Source organism: Aythya marila (genome assembly GCF_965140915.1).
Source record: "Aythya marila genome assembly, chromosome: 28".
Lineage (NCBI taxonomy): Eukaryota > Metazoa > Chordata > Aves > Anseriformes > Anatidae > Aythya > Aythya marila.
In genome coordinates this window covers 1,456,921-1,479,601 of record NC_139069.1, presented here as the reverse complement: position 1 = coordinate 1,479,601, position 22,681 = coordinate 1,456,921, and the positions used below count along the sequence as shown (strand labels likewise).

The 22,681-nt window shown below is 52.5% G+C and overlaps 1 protein-coding gene across 1 annotated transcript; it reads right to left on the bottom strand.

Moving 5' to 3' along the window:
- Nucleotides 1-7,095: 7,095 nt before the first annotated feature.
- LOC309888226 (olfactory receptor 14C36-like) lies at nt 7,096-8,088 on the bottom strand (the record flags this gene model as incomplete). Its single annotated transcript, XM_082780464.1, has 1 exon — nt 7,096-8,088. The coding sequence occupies one exon, from the start codon at nt 8,086-8,088 to the stop codon at nt 7,096-7,098; it is 993 nt and encodes a 330-aa protein (XP_082636590.1).
- Between the last annotated feature and the right edge of the window lie 14,593 nt (nt 8,089-22,681).

The window sequence follows — 22,681 nt, the reverse complement described above, 5'->3', positions numbered from 1 at the left end:
CAGGTAGAATAAGACCCATCCTCACAGATGCTATCAGCCATCAGATGTGCTAGCTGTAGACGACCCCTCTGGCAACCCCACCTGCATGGCCCTGCTGCCAGAGCCTCACGGTGTCAAGAGCCTGCAGATGTGTCCTGCCACACGCTGCCCTCTGTTGTTGCACTCCTCAGTGCCTCCAAGCCCTCTCTCCTTCTCTCCTCTCACCTGTGGTCAGAGCCCCCAGCCCTGCTGCGCTGTGCAGAGGAGCTGCTCCTGGGCACAGCTGTCTCTCTGCACCACGGCCCTCTTGCCAGCAGCTCTCTCTGTCCCACAAGTCTGGCCCAGCTCAGCAGCACAGCACCAGCCCAAGGCACTGCAATCACCCCTCTGGGGGCTTTGCTGATGAGCCCACGAACCTCAGGCACTCAGAGACAATTGAAGACATCTCTGCTGAAGTCCAAGTCAGAGGCAAGTTTCCTGCAGTGTCCCCCTGAGGGCCAGCACTGACACAGATCTCATTAGAGCAGAACCCTGGAGGCAGTGAGGACAAGGAGACAAAGGCAATGTGAAGATGACATTGATGTGTAGAAAAACTGGATGTGTGTCAGTAAGCACAAGGGCCAGGCCTTGACTCCAAGTGCTTCAGAAGGGAGATCCTTTCCTTTACAGGTTGCTCAGGGCTCTTTGTGGGGCAGTAGGAGATGGGGATGTGCATGGCCAAGTGCAGGAGAATGGTATGACTCCTGCCTGCTTCATGGGTGGGGGCGAGGAGGTAATGAGGCCCTGGTGCTTTAAAGATCAACCGTCTCCTCAAAGGCCTCAGTGGCAGAGACAACAGCCATAGCCATGGGCACAAAGGTCTGGGTTCTGCTGGGACTCTCAGTCTTGTCACAGCCCTTAATCCTTTCCACAGCAGCCTTTCCTAATCACAGAATTTCTAGGTTGGAAGAGACCTCAAGATCATCGAGTCCAACCTCTGACCTAACGCTAGCAGTCCCCACTAAACCATATCCCTAAGCTCTACATCTAAACGTCTTTTGAAGACTTCCAGGGATGGTGACTCCACCACTTCCCTGGGCAGCCTGTTCCAATGCCTCACAACCCTTTCAGTACAGAAGTTCTTCCTAACATCTAACCTAAAACTCCCCTGGTGCATCTTTAGACCATTCCCCCTCGTCCTGTCACCAGGCACGTGGGAGAACAGACCAACCCCCACCTCGCTACAGCCTCCCTTGAGGTACCCATAGAGAGTGATAAGGTCTCCCCTGAGCCTCCTTTTCTGCAGGCTGAACAAGCCCAGCTCCCTCAGCCGCTCCTCGTAGGACTTGTTCTCCAGGCCCCTCACCAGCTTCGTCGCCCTTCTCTGTACCCGCTCAAGCACCTCGATGTCCTTCTTGTAGCGAGGGGCCCAAAACTGAACACAGTACTCGAGGTGCGGCCTCACCAGAGCTGAGTACAGGGGGACGATCACCTCCCTAGCCCTGCTGGTCACACTGTTCCTGATACAAGCCAGGATGCCGTTGGCCTTCTTGGCCACCTGAGCACACTGCTGGCTCATATTCAGCTGACTATCAACCATCACTCCCAGGTCCTTCTCTGCCTGGCAGCTCTCCAACCACTCATCTCCCAGCCTGTAGCTCTGCTTGGGGTTATTGCGCCCCAGGTGCAGGACCCGGCACTTGGCCTTGTTGAACTTCATGCAGTTGACCTCAGCCCATCGGTGCAGCCTATCCAGATCCTCCTGCAGAACCTTACTACCCTCAAGCAGATCGACACACGCACCTACCTTGGTGTCATCTGCGAACTTACTGAGGGTGCACTCAATGCCCTCTTCCAGATCATCGATGAAGATATTAAAGAGGACCGGCCCCAGCACCGAGCCCTGGGGGACGCCACTAGTGACTGGCCTCCAACTGGACTTGACTCCATTCACCACAACTCTTTGGGCCCGGCTATCCAGCCAGTTTCTAACCCAACGAAGCGTGCGCCAGTCCAAGCCAAGAGCAGCCAGTTTCTTGAGGAGAATGCTGTGGGAGACGGTGTCAAAAGCCTTGCTGAAGTCAAGGTAGACCACATCCACAGCCTTTCCCTCGTCCACCCAGCAATGCCAGATGTCAGCCCAAAAGTGCAGATCCCAGGGAGAAGTCAAGGCTCACCTGCCAAATCCAGAAACAAGTGACCTCACAGTCCCTTTCTGTAACACGTTCCTGCTGCAGGCCTATCAAGTGCAGACACAGAAGTGATCTCTGCCCTTGTGAGGCCCCACTTGGAGAGATGCATCCACGACTGGGGCCCCCAGCACTAGAAGGATGTGCATCTGTTAGAATAGGTCCAGAAGAGGGCCACAAAGATGATCAAGGGGCTGAAGCACATCTCCTATGAAGAAAGGGTGAGAGAGCTGGGGCTGTTCAGCCTGGAGAAAAGAAGGCTCCGGGGTGACCTCTTTGTGGCCTTTCAGTACTTAAAGGGGGTGTATAAAAAGACTGAGAGTGACTCTTTGCTCAATCAGATAATGACAGGACAAGGGGGAATGGTTTTAAGCTAAATGAGGAGAGATTTAGACTACTGGTGAGGAGAAAAATTCTTCAATTAGTGGATAGTGAGGCACTGGAACAGGTTGCCGAGAGACCTTAGAGGTGCCCCATCCCTGGAGCTGATCAAGAGCAGGTTAGAGGATGCCCTGGGCAACCTGATCTCATGGGGGGCATCCCTGTTTATGGCCAGGGGGTTAGCAATAGGTGATCTTTAAAGTCCCTTCCAACAGGAGCCATTCTCTGATTCTATGGTCTCACTAGCTATACCTCAAGCATGACTCCGATGCCATCAGCCTTCCTGTGGTCTCTCACCTGACCAGAACAGAAGGTTCCTCACCATCATCTTCAATGCCTTGAACATGCTTCTGCCCTTTATGGTTCCTATCTGTGCCACATTCCTACTGCTGGTCCATCAGATCCAGAGACAGAAGTGACCTCCCAGCCTCCTTCACAGCCATGTGCCTCCTGCAGGCCCAGCACATCCTGAGGCACACCTGACCTCATCCCAGCATTCCCAGCCAGCTCCTCCTTGTGACCTCTGATCTGATCACATACCTGTCACCTCACATACCTCTTCCAATGCCATGGGACTGCTGCAGGACCTCACAGTCCCTGCCCTGCCCCAAGGGGACAAACAGCTGAAGTTAGGGATAGCAGTGGGGTTGAAGCTGAGATGTGCTGTGTGCATGGTGGAGGGCTTTGGGGGTTAGATGATCAAGTTAATGTTTAGGAAGTAGAGGTCACCCTCCAGGGTTAAGGGAATGGCAAAGGCTTCAAGGGAGGGATTTGTGTTCTGCTCAATGTGCCTGCTCAAGATCTGGGATAAGGACAAGTTTTGAGGTTTTTAATTTAGATTTGATCTGAAGTGTAGATTCCATAATAGCATTTTAATCCTTAGTTAGTCTTAATCATCCTTCTGTTTAACCTTCTTGCAGAAGATGCGCACTGGCAGATTTCAGCCCCAAAGTGCAGATCCCAGGTCTATGTCAAGGGTGACCTGCCACCTCCAGACACAAGTGACCTCCCAGTCCCTTTCTGTGACACGTTCCTACTGCTGCTCTATCAAGTGCAGAGACAGAAGTGACCTCACAGTCCCTACCACGGTCACATTCCTCCTGGTGGGGCAGGAGATCCTGAGGCAGAGCTGAGCTCTCAGAGCACTCCCATCCATCTCCTCTTTGTGGCCCACAAGCTGATCAGATCCATGGCCCCTCACATTCATCTTTGTATGCCACGTGACTGCAGAGCAATCTCATGGTTCCTACCCTTCCTTATGGGTCAAGCACCTTAAGTGCTTAAGATAAGGGTTAGGAAAAAGGCTGAATGTGAATAAGTGAATGCAAAGGTATCAGGGCTTTGAGTGTTAGGCATTCATGCATGGGGTTCGGGACTAGGGCTCAGCTTTCTGTGATAGAGATTAATCAAATATTTATTGGGAGGGTTTGGTGTTTGGCTTGTAGTGTCAGGTCTGTGGTTAGGGTATGTACAAGTTCTTTGGTTTTGTTTAAGTCTGCAAGAAGTTTAGGGCTAAGTAGAGCATGTTAATGGTAGTGTTAAGGGCAGGGATCAGGGTGAGCAAGAGACTAAGGGCAATGTAATGAGGCTATGGACTAGTTTTGGCTTCAAGGGATCTTGTGGTCAAATATTAGAGCAGTGGATTCCTGTCAGGGTGTGGAGTAGCATTTAGCTTTATGGATTAACATTACAGGTTAAAATAGGGCAAGGGCCTCCCATGACTGCTTTAAGTCTGCTTTATGGTAGGATCAACATTACCTGAACATTCTTACCTCTGCAAAATCATTAGCTTCTGCTGTCCACGTTCCTTTTCCCTCGCACAAATCTCACATCCCTGTTGTCCAGGCTTCTCCTGACTTCCCCATATCAGTCATCTTCTTAGGGGAAGTTTGGAGAACCAGCATGGAGAAGGAGAGAAATGTCTGTAGGAGCACCCTGCACAATGCGCCCATCAGTTCTGAGCCTAAAGGCACAGATCCCAGCCAGGAGTCAAGGGTTGAGCTATCGGCTACTTCAGAAAGAAGTCAACTCCCAGCCACTTAACAGCCATTCGCTTCCTACTGGACTGACAGCTACCGAGGCGTCTCTGCCCTCATAATACCAGACCTACAAAACACCCCCTTTTTGGGCCAGGACCTGCCCAGATAGAAGTGAGCTGGTTTTCATTCTTCAAGCCTGCTGGGCTCCCAGCCTCTCTGACACTCAGGAGCCAGTTCCGTGCCAGTCCTGTGAGGTGCTAGGGCAGGAGGGACCTTGCAGGCAATGTTCCAGCCCCATGCCTGTTGGTGGTCTCTCAGCTCCTTGTGCACAGTGAAGATCACGCTCACATCCAGAAGTCTGAAGCTGGCCTAGATGACACTCAGGGGAAGCGCTCTCGCAGCCCAAGCCCCAGACCCAGCCCCAGTCCCAACCCCAGCCCCAGCTGGTGGTGCTGCTCTGCAGAGCGAGGGGGCTGTGGTGTCTGGGGCACGGGAGCACTCTGCAGGGCTGTGCTGGTTAGGCTGGGAGGCAGACCCAGCTCATGGGATCACTGCCATTGCCCCAGGGCTGCAAGGAATCACTCGCCAGGCTCCTTTGGTGGGGCTTTTGTGTGCCCTGGGGCTGCCGAGATCTCCTCTGCCTGCTCACACCACACTAAGCACTTGAGCTCTGCTCAGTCCACCTCGGACAGGCTCACACTCTGCGGGCTACATTCATTGCTGTCCCCTGGGCTCACAAATCCCCATCAAAGGAGCCTTGCGAGAGATCTGTTGCAGCCCTGGGGCAATGGCAGTGACATTTCCTTGTTTCTCACAGCCTTCTCACAAGTCTTTCTCCTGGCCCTCCCCACTGCCCAGCACTGCCTCTCAGGTGGCACTCGGTGACCCTTCAGAAGGGCCTTTGGGCATCCTCAGTTGTCTTGGTGCTTATTAGCACCTTCCTGTCACCTTCCCGAGCTTAGAGGGAGCCTTCTTGTACATCAGGGGCACTGCACTGGTTCTGGCTTGGACAAAGTTACTGTCTGCAGACCACCCCCTGTGGTGCTGTGTTTCTGATAAGTGACCAGAGCAGTGTTGGTCACCCATGGCTGTAGTCGCTGTTCCTGAGCAGTGCTGGCACAGCGTCAAGGCCTTCTCTGCTTCTCACTCTACCCCAGGAGACAGTTGGCTGCAGGTGGGCAAGAGGCTGGGTGGGGGACCTGCTGTGACAGCTGACCCAGCCTGACCAGTCCGAACTGCCCATGCACTCCTCAGATTCACCTTGTTTGTTTCCTGAAACGACCTTGCACAGTCATTTTATGAGGTTCTAATCACTACCCACTGAGCACCTTGTCCATGGAGATCCTCTGACATCTGGAAGCTCCAGACTCCTCTCCAGACTGGCATCAGCCATCAGCCCCACTGCAGGGGGTGCAGTCTCATGCTGATGAGTCCAACACCAGTTGTCATCTGCTTGGGCAAGTGCCCCCATAAAGGGAACTCTTAGTCCTGCCCTTGTTTCCCCACAAACCACCCTGGGACTTTCATCCTGTGTCCTTCATTCCATGAATATCCCCAGAAAACAGAAGAGCAGGGAGCAACCTCTTAGCTCTATTCCTGATAGCACATTTGAAAGAGGTGTCCAGGCTTCTGGGTTTGCCCTGAGCAAGACCCTTTTATTACTGTGGTGCTATCAGGGAGGCAGATGTGAGCCAGGGCTACACAGTGCCTGCTGCTGCCTGCAGCCACAGGGATGTCACTGCAGAGACAACAGGACTGTCACCAAGGTACACGAGATCTGATGGCTTATCCAAATAAAAGAGCACAGGATAAAAATGTGGAGACCAAACGAAAGCAGCAGTGAAAAGGTCACGTCCTGCTGCTGGCCAAGGGCATGGCTCCAGGGAAGCAGCAGCCCCGACCCAAAGGCAGCAGAGAGGCAGAGCCCAGCGGGCAGTGAGGGACAGCTCCGAGGGCCACCGGGGCTTCTCCTGCATGTGGCAGCTGGGCTCCTGGACCTGAGTCCCTCCTGCATGCTGGGGCTGCTCCTCCAGCTCCAGAGGAAATGGGAAGAGATGGCAGCTGAGACCAATGAATTTCTTCTGGATTCTTTATTGTTTTTATGAACACAGGAAGCCTGGTTCTATAGGTAAATCTTTAACAAGTAGGAGGATAAGATTAATATTATTTATATCTGAAAAAAAAGATAGTGAAAATAAAAACACAGACAAATAAAAAGAAAAAAAAAAGTACCTAAAAGTTTTCTGAAAAACAGGTATTTCTATTTTATAAGCTTATTGTTATAGGCAAAGAAGCTGAAGAATATGTATTCAAGCAGTGTCATCACTGCATCACTTAGTTCCATGTTCCCCATGTTTTAGATGAGTGGGTTCACTGCTGGAGGCACTGACGATGGGAAGAGACCACAGGAGAGACTAATGAAATAGTCCCAGTTTCTTTATTGTCTTTATTTAAACAAGAATATCAATTGTAAAGGTATTTGAAATTATCGACTTCATAATAATAATAATAAAACAATAATTAGGAGGCTTAGAATATATTAAATCAAAGCCACAAGTTATAGGAAATAATAATAAAGAAAATTACTTTCAAGAATTTGCACTAAGAGTGTTTGTTTGCAGAAATCCTGTTAGTATTTTATGCACATTATTAATGCTGAAGAAAGACGTATAAAATAGTTTCCTCACTGCATGTTTGAGCTCCTGGTTCCTCATGCTGTAAATGAGGGGATTCACTGCTGGAGGCAACACTGAGTACAGAACAGCCACCACTAGGTCCAGGGATGGGGAAGAGATGGAGGGGGGCTTCAGGTAGGCAAACATGGCAGTGCTAAGAAACAGGGAGACCACGGCCAGGTGAGGGAGGCACGTGGAAAAGGCTTTGTGCCGGCCCTGCTCAGAGGGCATCCTCAGCACTGCCCTGAAGATCTGCATGTAGGAGAAAAGAATGAAAACAAAACAACCAAGGACTAAAAAAACACTAAACACAAGTGCCCAAACTTCCCTGAGGTAGGCATCCGAACAGGAGAGCTTGAGGATGTGGGGGACTTCACAGAAGAACTGGTCCACAGCATTGCCATGGCAGAGGGGCAGGGAAAATGTAGTGGCTGTGTGCAGGATACTATACAGAAAGCCACTGCCCCAGGCAGCTGCTGCCATCTGGGCACAAGCTCTGCTGCCAAGGAGGTTCCTGTAGTGCAGGGGCTTGCAGATGGCAATGTAGCGATCGTAGGCCATGACAGTGAGAAGGGAATACTCTGAACCAAACAAGAAGAATAAAAAGAAGACCTGAGCAGCACAGCCTTGATAGGAGATGGCCCTGGTGTCCCAGAGGGCATTGGCCATGGCTTTGGGCAGAGTGGTGGAGATGCAGCCCATGTCGAGGAGGGCGAGGTTGAGGAGGAAGAAGTACATGGGGGTGTGGAGGCGGTGGTGGCAGGCTACGGCGCTGAGGATGAGGCCGTTGCCCAGGAGGGCAGCCAGGTAGATGCCCAGGAAGAGCGCGAAGTGCAGGAGCTGCAGCTCACGCGTGTCTGCGAATGCCAGCAGGAGGAACTCACTCACGGAGCTGATGTTGGGCATTTGCTGTCCATACACATGCTTTCCTGGTAAAGAGCAAAATGCAGAAGAATGTTAAAACAGAGTTCTCTGAGGAAAACCTATTGTGTCTCTTAAAGCACCCTGTAACCTGAGCCTCTCTCTTTGCACAAAAATCTTTTGGCATCTCTCCTGCTTGAGCTGCAGCTGGTGCTGGCTGAGAGTGGCACTGGGAGCAGGGGCTGCTGTAGGCTGCAGAGGAGTCCTCTCTGCTATACAGCAGGAAGGAATCAGGAACATGGGGGAAGCTCAAGTTCAGTTCTCTGGTCAGATTAATGATCTTTTCAGTGTTATTTCAAACAACTCCTCTGAATGCAGAGTTACACAGGCCACTGCCCACAAGTCATGTTCTAATCTGCCCTGTGTTTCCTGTCTTTGAGCCGCAGAACCATCCAGCTCATGAGTTTCCCTGAGAAGAAACTGTAGAGAACTGAGAGCAGAGAAGCCCCAGTCCAAGTGCAGCTGGACAGAAACCTCACCTGAGGTGAAGTTCTCACACAGACAGAGCTTGGGAGCATCCCTGTCTGAGCTCTACCTTCTCTTCTACCCCTGCCTGCCCCACAGCCCATGGGCTGCAGTGGGAGAGGAGGCCAGGGAGGGGCTGCTCCAGGGGAAGGCGTCTGCACTGCAGGGCATGGCCGCAAGGTGCCCGAATCCCCCCTGCCACGGCGTTTCTGGCAACAACTCCTTCTGGCCGCTTGCCCCTCTCTCTGCTGCCTGCAGCTGTCCCTGCAGGGAGCTGCTGCTCTGCGCCCTCCTCTTCTTTCCCCCTGCCCGTGCTCACAGACCCCATCCCACGTGGCTGTGCTCAGCGCTGCCCTGCAGGACCCTGCCACCAACAGGGCCCTGCCAAGGGGCACCTCCATGGCTGCAGGAGCTATGGGGCAGCTGACAGAGAGCCCGGCATGGACAGCCAGGGCAGGGTGTTCTGGGCTGACTGGGGGCACCTGCCTTAGGGCACTCCAAGGGGCTTCTGCCAGACTTCCTCACCTCACACTACAACCCAGCAGGACTCTCAAAGCCTACTGCATTGCCCACTGCCCTCCCAGAAACAAGACCCAGCAAGAGGAGACCCTTCCAGGACCTGCAGCTGCATGGCCCTGCAGCCAGACACTCACCTTGTCAAGGGCTGTGCAGGTTTGTCCTGCAGGCAGCTCTCAGCATCCTCCCCCTGCCAAAAGCCTCCAAGCCCTCTCTCCTTCTCTCCTCTCTGTGTGCCAGTTGCAGTCAGAGCCCCCCAGTCCTGCTGCGCTGTGCAGAGGAGTTGCTCCTGGCCACAGCTGTCTCTGCAACAGGATCCCTTTTCAAATGAGTTTAATCTGTTGCAGGAGCCCAACCCAGCTCAGCACCAGAGGCCTAGATCAAGGCACTGCAATCATCCCTCTGGGGGCTTTGCTGATGAGCCCACGAACCTCAGGCACTCAGAGACAATTGAAGACAGCTCTCCAGAAGTCCAAGTCAGAGGCAAGTTTCCTGCAGTGTCCCCCTGAGGGCCAGCACTGACACAGCCTCCCTTGGAGCTCGTTAGAGCCAAACTCTGGAGGCAGTGAGGACAAGGAGACAAAGGCAATGTGAAGGTGACACTGAGGTGTAGGAAAACTGGATGTGTGTCACCAAGCACAAGGGCCAGGTCTTATTGCATGGCACACATGAAGGGAGATCCTTTGCCTTGACTGGTTGTCCCAGCAGGTGTGCCATGAGCTTGGAGGATCACAAACAGATCATTTCTACCTGGGCAGGTCCTGGCCCAAAAAGGGGGTGTTTTATAGGTGTGGTATTATAAGCTCAGTGGTGCCTCAGAAGCACTAAGTCCAGCAGGAAGCTAATGGCAGTTAAATGGCCTGTGAGTTGAGCTCTCTCTGAAGTAGCTGACAGGTCACCCTTGACTCCTGGCTGGGATCTGTGCCTTTAGGCTCACATCTGCCAGTGTCCATGGTAGGGCAGCAGAAGGCACTTGCTGTGCATGTAGTTTCTGAGATTGGCTCTTCCTAAGTACCTGGTAGGCCCCATAGTGAAAGAGGTCTTGGGTAGGGGTTTTCATGTCAGAGGTGTCAGCTTTTGCCTGAAGTCATCCTTTAGGACTGCTTTCAGTTTTCGACACAGAGGGGGCCACTGCCTCCAAGATGCTTGGGGCAAACTGAACCATGCATGAGGGTTTGGAAAGAGATTGCCTGCGTGCACAGAAGCCATTCCGTATCTAAAAGTTGGAGGCAGGAAACAAAATTTTAGGGTGGTACAAGAACTGCGGGGCACATTGTGCAGGGTTCACCTACAGCCTTTGTGTTCTTTTCCATCCTGACTTAGGTGCCACATCAGTCTCAAAAAAGGAGTAGCCAACGGATATGTGACAGATACTCTGAGATCATGAAAGCCATCAGAAAGCTGCCCGTAAGAAGATGACTGATATGGGGAAGTCAGGAGAAGCCTGGCCAGAGAGATATCAGATTTGCAGGAGGAAAGAGGAGTTTGGCCAGCAGAAATTAATGATTTCTGTGACCTTAGAACTTTCAGACAATGTTGATTTTGCTGTAACACTGATTTAAAATAGTCATGTAAAGCCCTTGCACTATTTTAATCACTGTCATTAATCCCCAAACAGAAATGCTACTCCACACCCTGACAGGAATCCACTATTCTTATGCCTGACCTCAAAGTATCCCTTCAAGACAAAACTCAGCCCATAGCCCCTTTCCCTTACCTTTACTCTCTTGCTCACCCTGATCTGATCAGCTTGTGGGCCACAAGAAGGTTGGGAATGCTGTGATGAGCTCAGCTCTGCCTCAGGATCTCCTGCCCCAGCAGCAGCAATGTGACTGTGGCAGGGACTGTGAGGTCACTTCTGTCTCTGCACTTGATAGGGCAGCAGCAGGAATGTGTCACGCAAAGGGACTGTGAGGTCATTTGTGTCTGGAGGTGGCAGGTCAGCCTTGACTTCTCCCTGGGAGCTGCACTTTTGGGCTGACATCTGGCTTTGCCCTGCTAGGCCAGCAGAAGGCACCTGCTTGGCATGCTGACTGTTGGCATTGCTTCCTTGCAACACTGTGCAGGGCTGAGGAGGTGTCAAAATGAAGTTCTTCTAGTAGCATCACAGTACCCACCACATCCCACAGACCCCAAGACTAGCCCTCAGCCAGAGAGGGGGTTGCAGGATCTCTTCTCCCAGTGGCTGTGGTCAGGCCTTGGCTCTTCTTCACTGAAACCAACCAAGACCTTTCTCAGCACAGTGCTTTGCCTGTCTGTAACCATGGCCTCCAATTATCTGCCCTAACAAGGCCCTGGGGAGGCTTTGTTAGTAACAGGCCTCAGTGGGGCCCATTAATACTCCAAGTCACTTCAAGTTTTCCTTCTGACTTTAGCTTCTCAAGTGGTTACATCACTCTCCTCTCAGTACCTGAGCTGAGTACAGGGGGACAATCACTTCCCTGGACCTGTTGGCCACTATGTTTCTTATGCAAGCCTGGATGCCGTTGGCCTTCTTGGCCACCTGAGCACACTGCTGCCTCATATCCAGCCGACTATCCACCAGTACTCCCACGTCCTTCTCTGCCAGGTAGCTCTCCAACCACTCATCTCCCAGCCTGTAGCTCTGCTTGAGGTTGTTGAGCCCCAGGTGAAAAACCCAGCACTAGAACCCCAGAAAACCAAAGAGCAGGGAGCAACCCCTTGACTGTGTTCCTGATAGCACATTTGGAAGAGGTGTGCAGGGTTCTGGGTTTGCCCTGAGCAAGACCCTCCTGCTACTGTGGTGCTAGCAGGGAGGCAGCTGTGACCCGGGGCTGCACAGTGCCTGCTGCTGCCTGTAGCCACAGGGATGCCACTGCAGAGAGAACAGGACTGTCACCAAGGCCTATGAGATCTGATGGCTTATCCGAATAAAAGAGCACAAGAGAACACACTGGAAGCCAGAAGAGAGCAGCAGTGACAAGGCCACGTCCTGCTGCTGGCCATGGCCATGGCCCCAGAGAAGCAGCAGCCCCCACCCAAACTCCATGTAGCAGCTGGGCTCGCAGTCCTAAGCCCCTCCTGTGTGCTGGGGCTGCTACCCCAGCTCCAGAGGGAATGGGAAGAGATTGAAGCAGATTACAATGTCGTTCTGATGATTTTGTTTTGTTTTCATAGAATCATAGAATCATAGAATCATAGAATATCCTGAGTTGGAAGGGACCCTTAAGGATCATCAAGTCCAACTCTTGACACCGCACAGGTCTACCCAAAAGTTCAGACCATGTGACTAAGTGCACAGTCCAATCTCTTCTTAAATTCAGACAGGCTCGGTGCAGTGACCACTTCCCTGGGGAGCCTGTTCCAGTGTGCAACCACCCTCTCTGTGAAGAACCCCCTCCTGACATCCAGCCTAAATTTCCCCTGCCTCAGCTTAACCCCGTTCCCGCGGGTCCTGTCACTAGTGTTAATGGAGAAAAGGTCTCCTGCCTCTCGACACCCCCTTACGAGGAAGTTGTAGACTGTGATGAGGTCTCCCCTCAGCCTCCTCTTCTCCAGCCTGAACAGGCCCAGTGACCTCAGCCGTTCTTCGTACGTCTTCCCCTCCAGGCCTTTCACCATCTTCGTAGCCCTCCTCTGGACACTTTCCAACAGTTTCATGTCCTTTTTATACTGTGGTGCCCAGAACTGCACACAGTACTCGAGGTGAGGCCGCACCAGCGCAGAGTAGAGCGGGACAATCACCTCCCTTGACCTACTAGCGATGCCGTGCTTGATGCACCCCAGGACACGATTGGCCCTCCTGGCTGCCAGGGCACACTGCTGGCTCATATTTAACTTGCTGTCTACCACGACCCCCAGATCCCTCTCTTCTAGGCTGCTCTCCAGCGTCTCATCACCCAGTCTGTACATGCAGCCAGGGTTTCCCCGTCCCAGGTGCAGGACCCGGCACTTGCTCTTATTGAACTTCATGCGGTTGGTGATCGCCCAGCTCTCCAACCTATCCAGATCCCTCTGCAAGGCCTTTCCACCCTCATTTGAGTCCACAACTCCTCCAAGTTTGGTGTCATCAGCAAACTTGCTCAAAATACCTTCTATTCCTACATCCAGATCGTTTATAAAAATATTGAAAAGTACCGGCCCTAAAACCCATGCAGCACTACAGTCTACGCAGAGGGAAGGGATCTAGGAATGTTGGTCAACACTTACCTGAACATGAGCCAGAAGTGTGCCCAGGTGGCCAAGAAGGCCAATGGCATTCTGGCTATTTTCAGCAGCAGTGTAACCAGAAGGACCAGGTGAAGGCTTCTCTCCCTGTACTCTGCTCTGGTGAGGCCACCCCTCAAGTACTGAGTACCTCTTGCTCTGGCCTGGGCAGAGGGGCTGGCCCAGAGGGGCACAGGCGCTCTGTGCTAGGGCTCTGTTGGACCTGGCAGCAGGGGTGCCGGCATCTCACAGACCTCCATTTCCTGGTGCCGTGGCTGACCCTGGACCTGGGGCTGCTGGGGAGGCTGAGGAGCTTTTGTCCCAGCAGCTGCGGTGCCTTGTGAGGGGCTGAGGCTGTGGTGGCCATGCCCCGAGCTCTGCAACAGCCTGTGGCAAAGCAACCGTGAGTGTGTTTGCCACAAGCCCTGCCTGCCCTACTCCTGCCATGCTCCGTCAGGCAGCTGCAGCAGAGGGGACCTCCAGCCAGCTCCTGGCTGGGCTCTGCCACTCACCTCTCCAGTGCCATCCCTGCTGCCTTGGGGTGCTCTGTGAGGTGCAAAGTGACCTCACAAGGCCTTCTGGCCAGCACATCTCCTGTGGGACAGCCAGGCCACGCAACGGCAGGGACCTCACCACCACCCTTCCAGCCCCCTCCCCTCCCCTCAGCTGTGGCCTTGTCTCTGCTGGCAGGAGCGGCCTGAGGAGGCGCTTCCTGGCCTCCCCTTGCCTCCTGCCAGCTGCTGCCCACTTAGGCTCCTGGCACAAACATGGCCGTGCACCAAAACCACTGCTCGTGCTGCCTTTGCTGCCTTGTCCTGTCCTCTTCCTTGACTCCTTGTGTCTTCCACAGCCAAAGGAATCCCTTTGCTGTCACCACCCTGTCCCCTGCCCTGCAGGACTGCAGAGACAGGGCAGGACATGGTACACAGGGGCCTCAGAGCTTCAAGGAAGCAAATCCCAGAGCCGCATTCAGGTCTTGCACTTTGAACTAGACAGTGTCTGAAGGTGCCTTCCAACTGGACTGTTCTGTGCTATTCAGGCAGATGCCCCGTGGTTGTTTCTCTCAGCATGAAGGGACCTCGGGACACTCTCTGCCCCATTGGCTTTCATGACACCCCTAGGGATAGCTGATGGCCTTTGTGCTCATTCGTGTTCCCTTGCATACCATGTGCCCGCTGGCAGCAGCAGCAGCAAATGTTTCCTGTTCCCGTGTCTCCCCTGTACATGGACAGGCCCTGCTCTTCTCCTGAGCCACCCCATCTACCAGGGAGCCTCTCCCAGGTGAGCCCGTCTGTGCTGGCCTGGCCAGCCACTGCTGCAGCCCCTGGCCATGTTCCCCACAGCCCCAACTGGCGGTGCTGCTCTGCAGAGCCAGGGGGCTGTGGTGCCTGGGGCACGGGGGCACTATGCAGAGCCATGCTGGAGAGGCTGGGGGGCAGAGCCAGTTGGTGGGGGCCCTATCACGGACTGCCTCCCACAACTGTGGCCATGGGGTGCTCAGAGGTGCCCAGCCTGGCCGAGTGAGGAGCCTCTTTGGACTCTCTTCCTTGGGCACGTTCGGATCTGAAAGCAGCTCTGACCGCAGAAGTGAGCCTTCAGGCACAGCCCTTTTAGGGGAGAGATGATTCTCTGTAGGCCAGGTGTGTCACTGCCGTGCCCACTGCCTGTCCATTCCTGCAGTCCCAGCACAGCCCCACAGCAGCACTGGAACCAAGCCACGGGAGCAGCAAAAAAAAAAAAAAAAAAAAAAAAAAAAAAAAAAAAAAAAAAAACTTTAATTGGATAAAAGGCACAATAAAATGCAGAATTATATTTCTTTCTGGACAACTTTTGTAATAAAACTGAGGGGAAAATAATCAGCACAAGAACATAAGACAGGCTTTGTTTATTACGCAAACCTTTAAGAGTGATTTGCAGAACAGGGCAGGCAGCTTATTGCTTATGAAATACAGTTGGTCTTCAGTTTCCACACAGCATTCTTAAGTTCATGGTTCCTCAGGCTGTAGATGAGAGGGTTCACTGCTGGAGGCACCAGTAAGTACAGAACTGTCACTATAAGGTCCAGGGTATGGAATGAGATGTAGGGGGACTTCAGGTGGGAAAACATGGCTGTGCTGAAATTCAGAGAGACCACAGTCAAGTGAGGGATGCATGTAGAAAAGGCTTTGTGTCGTCCCTGCTGTGAGGGCATCCTCAGCACAACCCTGAAGATCTGCACATAGGACAGAATAATCAAAACAAAACACCAACTCAGTAACAAAAAACTAGCTATAGTAATTCGAATTTCCCATAGGTAAGATTCTGAGCAGGAGAGCCTGATGATCTGGGGGATCTGACAGAAAAATTGGTCCAGGGCATTGCCATGGCTGAGAGGTAAAGAAAATACATTGGCAGTGTGCAGTACAGCATTGAGAAAGCCACTGCCCCAGGCAGCTGCTGCCATGGTGGCACAAGCTCTGCTGCCCAGGAGGCTCCCGTAGTGCAGGGACTTGCAGATGGCAATGTAGCAGTCATACGCCATGATGGTGAGAACATAAAATTCTGACGCAACCAAGAAGACAAAGAGAAAGACCTGTGCAGCACATCCTTGATAGGAGATGGCCCTGGTGTCCCAGAGGGCATTGGCCATGGCTTTGGGGAGAGTGGTGGAGATGAGGCCAAGGTCAAGGAGGGCGAGGTTGAGGAGGAAGAAGTACATGGGGGTGTGGAGGCGGTGGTCGCAGGCTATGGCTGTGATGATGAGGCCGTTGCCCGGGAGGGCAGCCAGGTAGATGCCCAGGAAGAGCCCGAAAGTCAGGAGCTGCAGCTCACGTGTATCTGTGAATGCCAGCAGGAGGAACTCGGTGATGGAGCTGCCATTACACATTTATCACCTCTGAGCAAGGGAGCCTGTCCAAAAGAAAAAAATGACAGCGTAAAATGTAGTTACTTCTCTGACCAAAACCCACTGCAAGTCTCATAGAACACCTTACCACACAATAGTCTGTGCCACTTTCTTTTCAGGAAGAGCTTTCTGCAGCTCCTTAGCTTATGTCTGGTTGTTGCTCTGAGGGTGCCACAACAAGCGTGGGGCTCTTCTGTGCGCTCTTAGGCAGTCAGTCCTGGTCTGCAGCAACCCTTAGAAGGGAACCTGGAGTGATCTGAGAAGTCTGCTGGCAAGGGACATCTCCCCGTTTGCAGGTCATGAGAAGGTCAAATAATTCCCTAAGAAAAAACAAAGGTAATGTTGGTTCTGTCTGTACACTGAGGTGTGTGAGGTGCCTTATATCTACAGCAATGATCAAGGAGCCTTAGTCTTTAGTACTACTACTCCATTACTATCCCTCTGAATCACCACACAGGTGGGAAAATGAAAGCAGAGAAAAGTGCACTGCCTTCAGGTAGGTCTTGCCTTGCAGTTTTGCTGTGCAGTGCCCTGGGGAGCTGTGGGGCTGTGAGCAGCCTGCCCCAGGCAGCAGGACCCTGGCCTGCCGTGCCCTGCCATGCCGGGGGGGCTCCTTCCACCCACAGCTTCTCCCTGCAGCCCCTGGGCAGCTCCCCGTGCAGGCTGAGTGCTGAGCCTGGCAGGCGGCAGAGGCCCTGCCCCAGCACACAGCCCCTGGGGCACAGCAGGGACCACAGGCTCTGCACCACAGCCCTGGGCACCCCTGCCTGCATCCCCGGCTGCACTGCCTGCAGCCGGCCCCAAGAGAAGGGAGCCCTCGGGCCCTGCACGCTGACCCTGCAGCACACAAGCCCTGTGTCCTTCAACTCCAACACCGAGCGTCCTCCTGACAGCTCCCATCAGCTGAGGGCTGTGCCAGCTCCAGGAGAGCCTGGCAGGCTCTGCACCCTGAGACTTACTGTGGAGAGGTGGCTGGCAAGATTTCTCCCTCTGCCAGCTCTCCCCTGCCTTCCCCCCCACTCAGGCTGCCCTGAACCTCTCTCTCCCTTCTCTCCTCTCCCCATGCCAGCTGCAGGCAGTGCCCCCAGCAATGCTGTGCCTGGTAGAGCAGCTTGATCTGGGTGGCTGAAGCAGCTTCTCCAGTAGTCCAAGTCTGATGCAAACTCCAAAGCCTCTCACAGTGCTAATGGTCCCACTGAGGGACATTATTGTCAAGGCCTCCCCATGGACTTGTTAGAGCAGAAAAGTGTAGGCAGTGATGACGGGGAGACCAAGGCCCAGGAAAGGTGGCCCTGATGCTGAGGAAACCTTGATGTGTCCCACGAAGTCCAACAGTCGGGCCCTAACCCCAGCCTCTGGGAAGGGAGATCCTGTCCCTCCAGTGGGTTTAGGGCTCTTCCTGGGTAAGCCCAGTGTGGGGACTGTTTCAAGCATGTATCATGGACCTGGGAAAGTATCTGCCTGTTAGTTTGACTCCAGTGCCAGGGAAGCTCATGGAGCAGATTATCGTGACTGTCATCAGGCAGCACTTGCAGGGCAAACAGGTGATCAGGCCCAGTCAGCATGGGTTTATGAAAGGCAGGTCCTGCTTGACGAACCTGATCTCCTTCTATGACTAAGTGACGCGCTGGGTGGACGAGGGAAATGCTGTGGATGTGGTCTACCTTGACTTCAGCAAGGCTTTTGACACCGTCTCCCACAGCATTCTCCTTGAGAAACTGGCTGCTTGTGGCTTGGACTGGCGCACGCTTCGTTGGGTTAGAAACTGGCTGGATAGCCGGGCCCAAAGAGTCGTGGTGAATGGAGCCAAGTCCAGTTGGAGGCCGGTCACTAGTGGCGTCCCCCAGGGCTCGGTGCTGGGGCCGGTCCTCTTTAATATCTTTATCGATGATCTGGACGAGGGCATTGAGTGCACCCTCAGTAAGTTTGCAGATGACAACAAGCTAGGTGCGTGTGTTGATCTGCTTGAGGGTAGGAAGGCTCTGCAGGAGGATCTGGCTGCACCAATGGGCTGAGGCCAACTATGAAGTTCAACAAGGCCAAGTGCCGGGTCCTGCACCTGGGGCACAATAACCCCAAGCAGAGCTACAGGCTGGGAGAGAAGTGGTTGGAAAGTTGCCTGTCAGAGAAGGACGTGGGAGTGATGGTTGATAGTCGGCTGAATATGAGGCAGCAGCGTGCTCAGGTGGCCAAGAAGGCCAACGGCATCCTGGCTTGTATCAGAAGCAGTGTGGCCAGCAGAGCTAGGGAAGTGATTGTCCCCCTGTCCTCGGCTCTGGTGAGGCCGCACCTTGAGTACTGTGTTCAGTTTTGGGCCCCTCACTACAAGAAGGACATCGGGGTGCTCCAGCAAGTCCAGAGAAAACACAAAGCTGGTGAGGGATCTGGAGTCCTACGAGGAGTAGCTGAGGGAGCTGGGCTTGTTCAGCCTGGAGAAGAGAAGGCTCAGGGGTGACCTTATTGCTCTTCCTAAGTACATTAAAGGAGGCTGTAGTGAGGTGGGGTTTGGTCTATTCTCCCACGTGCCTGGTGACAGGACGAGGGGGAATGGGCTAAAGTTGTGCCAGGGGAGGTTTAGGTTGGATATTAGGAAGAACTTCTTTACTGAAAGGGTTATTAGGAATTGGAACAGGCTGCCCAGGGAAGTGGTGGAGTCACCATCCCTGGAGGTCTTTAAAAGATGTTTAGATGTAGTGCTTAGTGATATGGTTTAGTGGAGGACTTGTTAGTGTTAGGTCAGAGGTTGGACTCAATGATCTTGAGGTCTCTTCCAACCTAGACAATTCTGTGATTCTGTGATTTGGTGAATCTCCACGTCTCACCACGATCTGTATCAATCAATCCCTGCATCTCACCATGACCTGTATCAATCTCTGCATCTCACTGCGATCTCTGTATCAAGCAATCTCCGTGTCTCACCACGATCTGTATCAATCAATCTCAGCGTCTCACCGCAATCTCTATATTCGTGTCTGTGCTCGGAGTCTCTCAGGTCTCTCAGTGTCTCTCAGGTCTCTCTGCGTGTCTCAGCCTGTGCAGGTGCCATGTGTTGCAGGAAAAACGGTCGAAAACCCAACAGACACTAGAATGGTCAGATCATGCTCTCTCTCTTTATTACCTGACTAGCCTGACTTTTATAGCATACTTAACAGGGGCGGATAGTGTCTCACACAAGATTATTGGTCAAAAGCACTCAGACAAAGAACTGCACGAAAACAACCCAACCTGCAAGAAAACAACCCCCTTGTGATTAGCAGTCATGTAGATGTTGTCCTTGAAGCCAGCTGCTGGCAACAACATTTTTCTAAATTCCTCAACTGGGCAATGTGGGAACACTGTCATGGGAACTTCTCATAGTCGTCCTGGTAGCTTGGTTTGCTCAGCTGCATCAAGCCATGGGATCTTTGCTGTTTCAAAAATCCCTCAACAAAAGATCTCTCAGCAGCCTGTTCCAGTGCCTCATCTCCAAGTGAAGAATTTCTTCCTAACCTCTAATCTAAATCTCCCCTCATTTAGCTTAGAACCATTCCCCCTTCTTCTGTCATTATCTGATTGAGCAAAGAGTCACTCTCCATCTTTTTTATAAGCTGCTTCAAGTACTGAAAGGCCACAAAGAGGTCACCCTGGAGCCTTCTTTTCTCCAGGCTGAACAGTCCCAGCTCTCTCAGCCTTTTTTTCATAGGAGAGGTGCTTCAGCCCCTTGATCATTTTTGTGGCTCTCTTCTGGACCAGTTTTAAAAGATCCACATCCTTCTCGTGTTGGGGTCTCCAGACCTGGACACAGGACTCCAAGTGAGGCCTCACAAGGGCAGAGCAGAGGGGGACAATCACCTGCCTCCATGTGCTGCCCACTCCTCTCTTGATGCAGCCCAGAATGCAGTTGGCCTCCTGGGCTACAAGCACACACTGCTGGCTCATGTCGAGCTTTTTGTCCAGCAGAACCCCCAAGTACCTCCCAGCAGGGATCCTCTCAATGAGTTCTTCTCCCAGCCTATCCTCATGTCTGGGATTTCCCAAGCCTAGTGCAGAATCTTGCACTTGGACTTGTTGAACCTCCTTAGATTCACAGGGACCCAAATTTCAATCTTGTCCAGCACTCTTTGGTTGGCACCCCTTCCTCTGTTGCATCAACTACACCACTCAGCTTGGTGTCATCTGCACACTTGCTGAGGGTGCACTCGATCCCACTATGTCATTGATAAAGATATTAAACTGTACCAGTCCCAAGACAGACTCGTGACAGACGCTACTCATCACCAGCATCCACTCTGATATAGAGCCATTGAGCACCACTCTCTGGGTGTGACCTTCAGGCCAACACCTTATCCACTCAGTGGTGCAGCCATCAAATGCGTATCTCTCCAATTTGGAGATCAGGATGTCATGCGGGATACTGTAAATGGTCTTACTGAAGTCCAAGTAGATGACATTGGTTGGTCTTTGCTTGTTGTCTGATGCGGTCACTCCATTTTAGAAAGCCACCAGATTGGTCAGGCAAGATTTGGCCTTTGGTGAAGCCATGCTGGGTGTCTGAGATCACTTCTTTTCCATGATCTTGCCAGGCACAGAGGTGAGGCTCAGCAATCGGTGGTTCCCTGGGTCCTCCTTTCTACCCTTTTTTAAAAATGGGAGTGATGTTTTCCTTTTTCAGGTCACCAGGGACTTCAGCCGACTGCCAGGACTCTTCCAATATGATGGAGAGAGGCTTGACAACTACATCAGCCAGTTCCCTCAGGACCCTGGGATGCAAGTCATCAGGCCCCATAGACTTGTACTTGTTGAGTTCCATCAGGTGGTCTCAAACCTGCTTTTCACTTAGAGTGGGTGGGACTTTGCACCTCCAGCCTCCATCTATGGTTTAAGGGAAATGAAAGACTTGGGAAGCCTGACTGGCAGAGAAGACTGAGGCAAAGATGTTGTTGAGTCCCTCAGGCTTCTGCATGTCTGTCATTACCAGTTCACCCTTCTCATTCATCACAGGGGGTACACTGTCCTTGGCCTTTCTTTTCTGAGCAATGTATCTAAAGAATCTCTTCCTGTTATTCTTTGTGTCCCTTGCCAAGCTGAGTTCCATGTGAGACTTGGCTTTCCTTATCCCATCCCTGCACATCCAAAACTGAAACATGTGAGAGGGCCTGGGAAAAGTAACCCTGGATCCTTAGAAGCCATTTGGGAAACAAATCTTGTAGGTAGGAAGTGTGATTTTGTGGAGGTACAGAGCTGGTGGGCACGTTGTGCAGAATGCTCCTAAAGACCGTTGTGTCCTTTTCCTTCCTGACTACAATGATACTTCCTTCCCAGTAATGGAGGAGCCAATAGAGGTGAAAAAAGATACTCTGTGATCATGAATGTCATCAGAAAGCTGACCCCATTAAGATACGGGGAGGTTAGGAGAAGCATGGACAAGAGAGATGTGAAATTTTGGGGTGAGAAAATGAGAATGGCCATTAGAAAATAATGATTTCATAGAGGTAAGAAGGTGCATGTAATGTTGATGCTGTAGTAACACTGACTTAAAAGAACCATGTATGGCCCTTACCTTATTTAGGTGGTAATTTTAATCCCGAAACCTAAATGCTACTCCAACACTCTGACAGGAATCCCCTACTCTAATGCTTGAATTCAAAGGATCCCTTCAAGCAAAACTCAGCCCATAGCCCCTTTTTCTTTCCTTTATTCTCTTACTCACCCAAATGCCTTCCCTGGACACTAGTATTAAAATGCTCTACTGATCCTTAGATTTCTTGGCAGACCAAAATAAAACCCTAAACCACAGAACTTATCCATACCCTAACCACAGAAGAACACCAAACATTCCCAATAAAACTCTGTTTAATCTCTAACACAGAAAAGTGAGCCCGAGTCCCTAAGGGACTAGGGAGAGGTGAGCTCTGCCTCAGGATCTTCTGCCCCAGCAGGAGCAATGTGACCATGACAGTGACTGTGAGGTCACTTCTGTCTCTGCACTTGATAGGGCAGCAGCAGGAACGTGTCACGGAAAGGGACTGGGAGGTCACTTGTGTCTGGAGGTGGCAGGTCACCCTTGGCTTCTCCCTGGGAGCTGCACTTTTGGGCTGACATCTGGCAGTGGCCCTGTTAGGCCAGCAGAAGGCACCTGCTTGGCATGTTGACTGGGGGATCCCCTCTGCCTCCAGACCCAGGAGGACCCAGGCAGAAAGAAGGCCCCCAGATGGGCTGTCCTGTCCCTTCTGCTCGAGTCCATGAGTGGGCAGCAGCAGGCACAAGGCTTGGCACAAGGAGTCAAGGCCATGCGGTGGGGGAGACAAGACACCATACTCCACACGGGGAAGACACCACATGGGGGAGACAGTGCTCCAGCCTCTGTCAGCAAAGGGGGACAGCACTCCCAGCTGCACCTTCTGCATGACCGCAGTGCTTCCTGCTGGGGGCCATGTCCTACAGTCAGCCCTGGGCTGTATGCCACCCCTGTGCTCTGAAAGGCTCGAGAAGTGGAAGGTCTGACTCCAGAAGGCAGCTGTACCTGAACCAGGGGAATTTCTCTCATGTGCAGTAATTCTTTCTCCT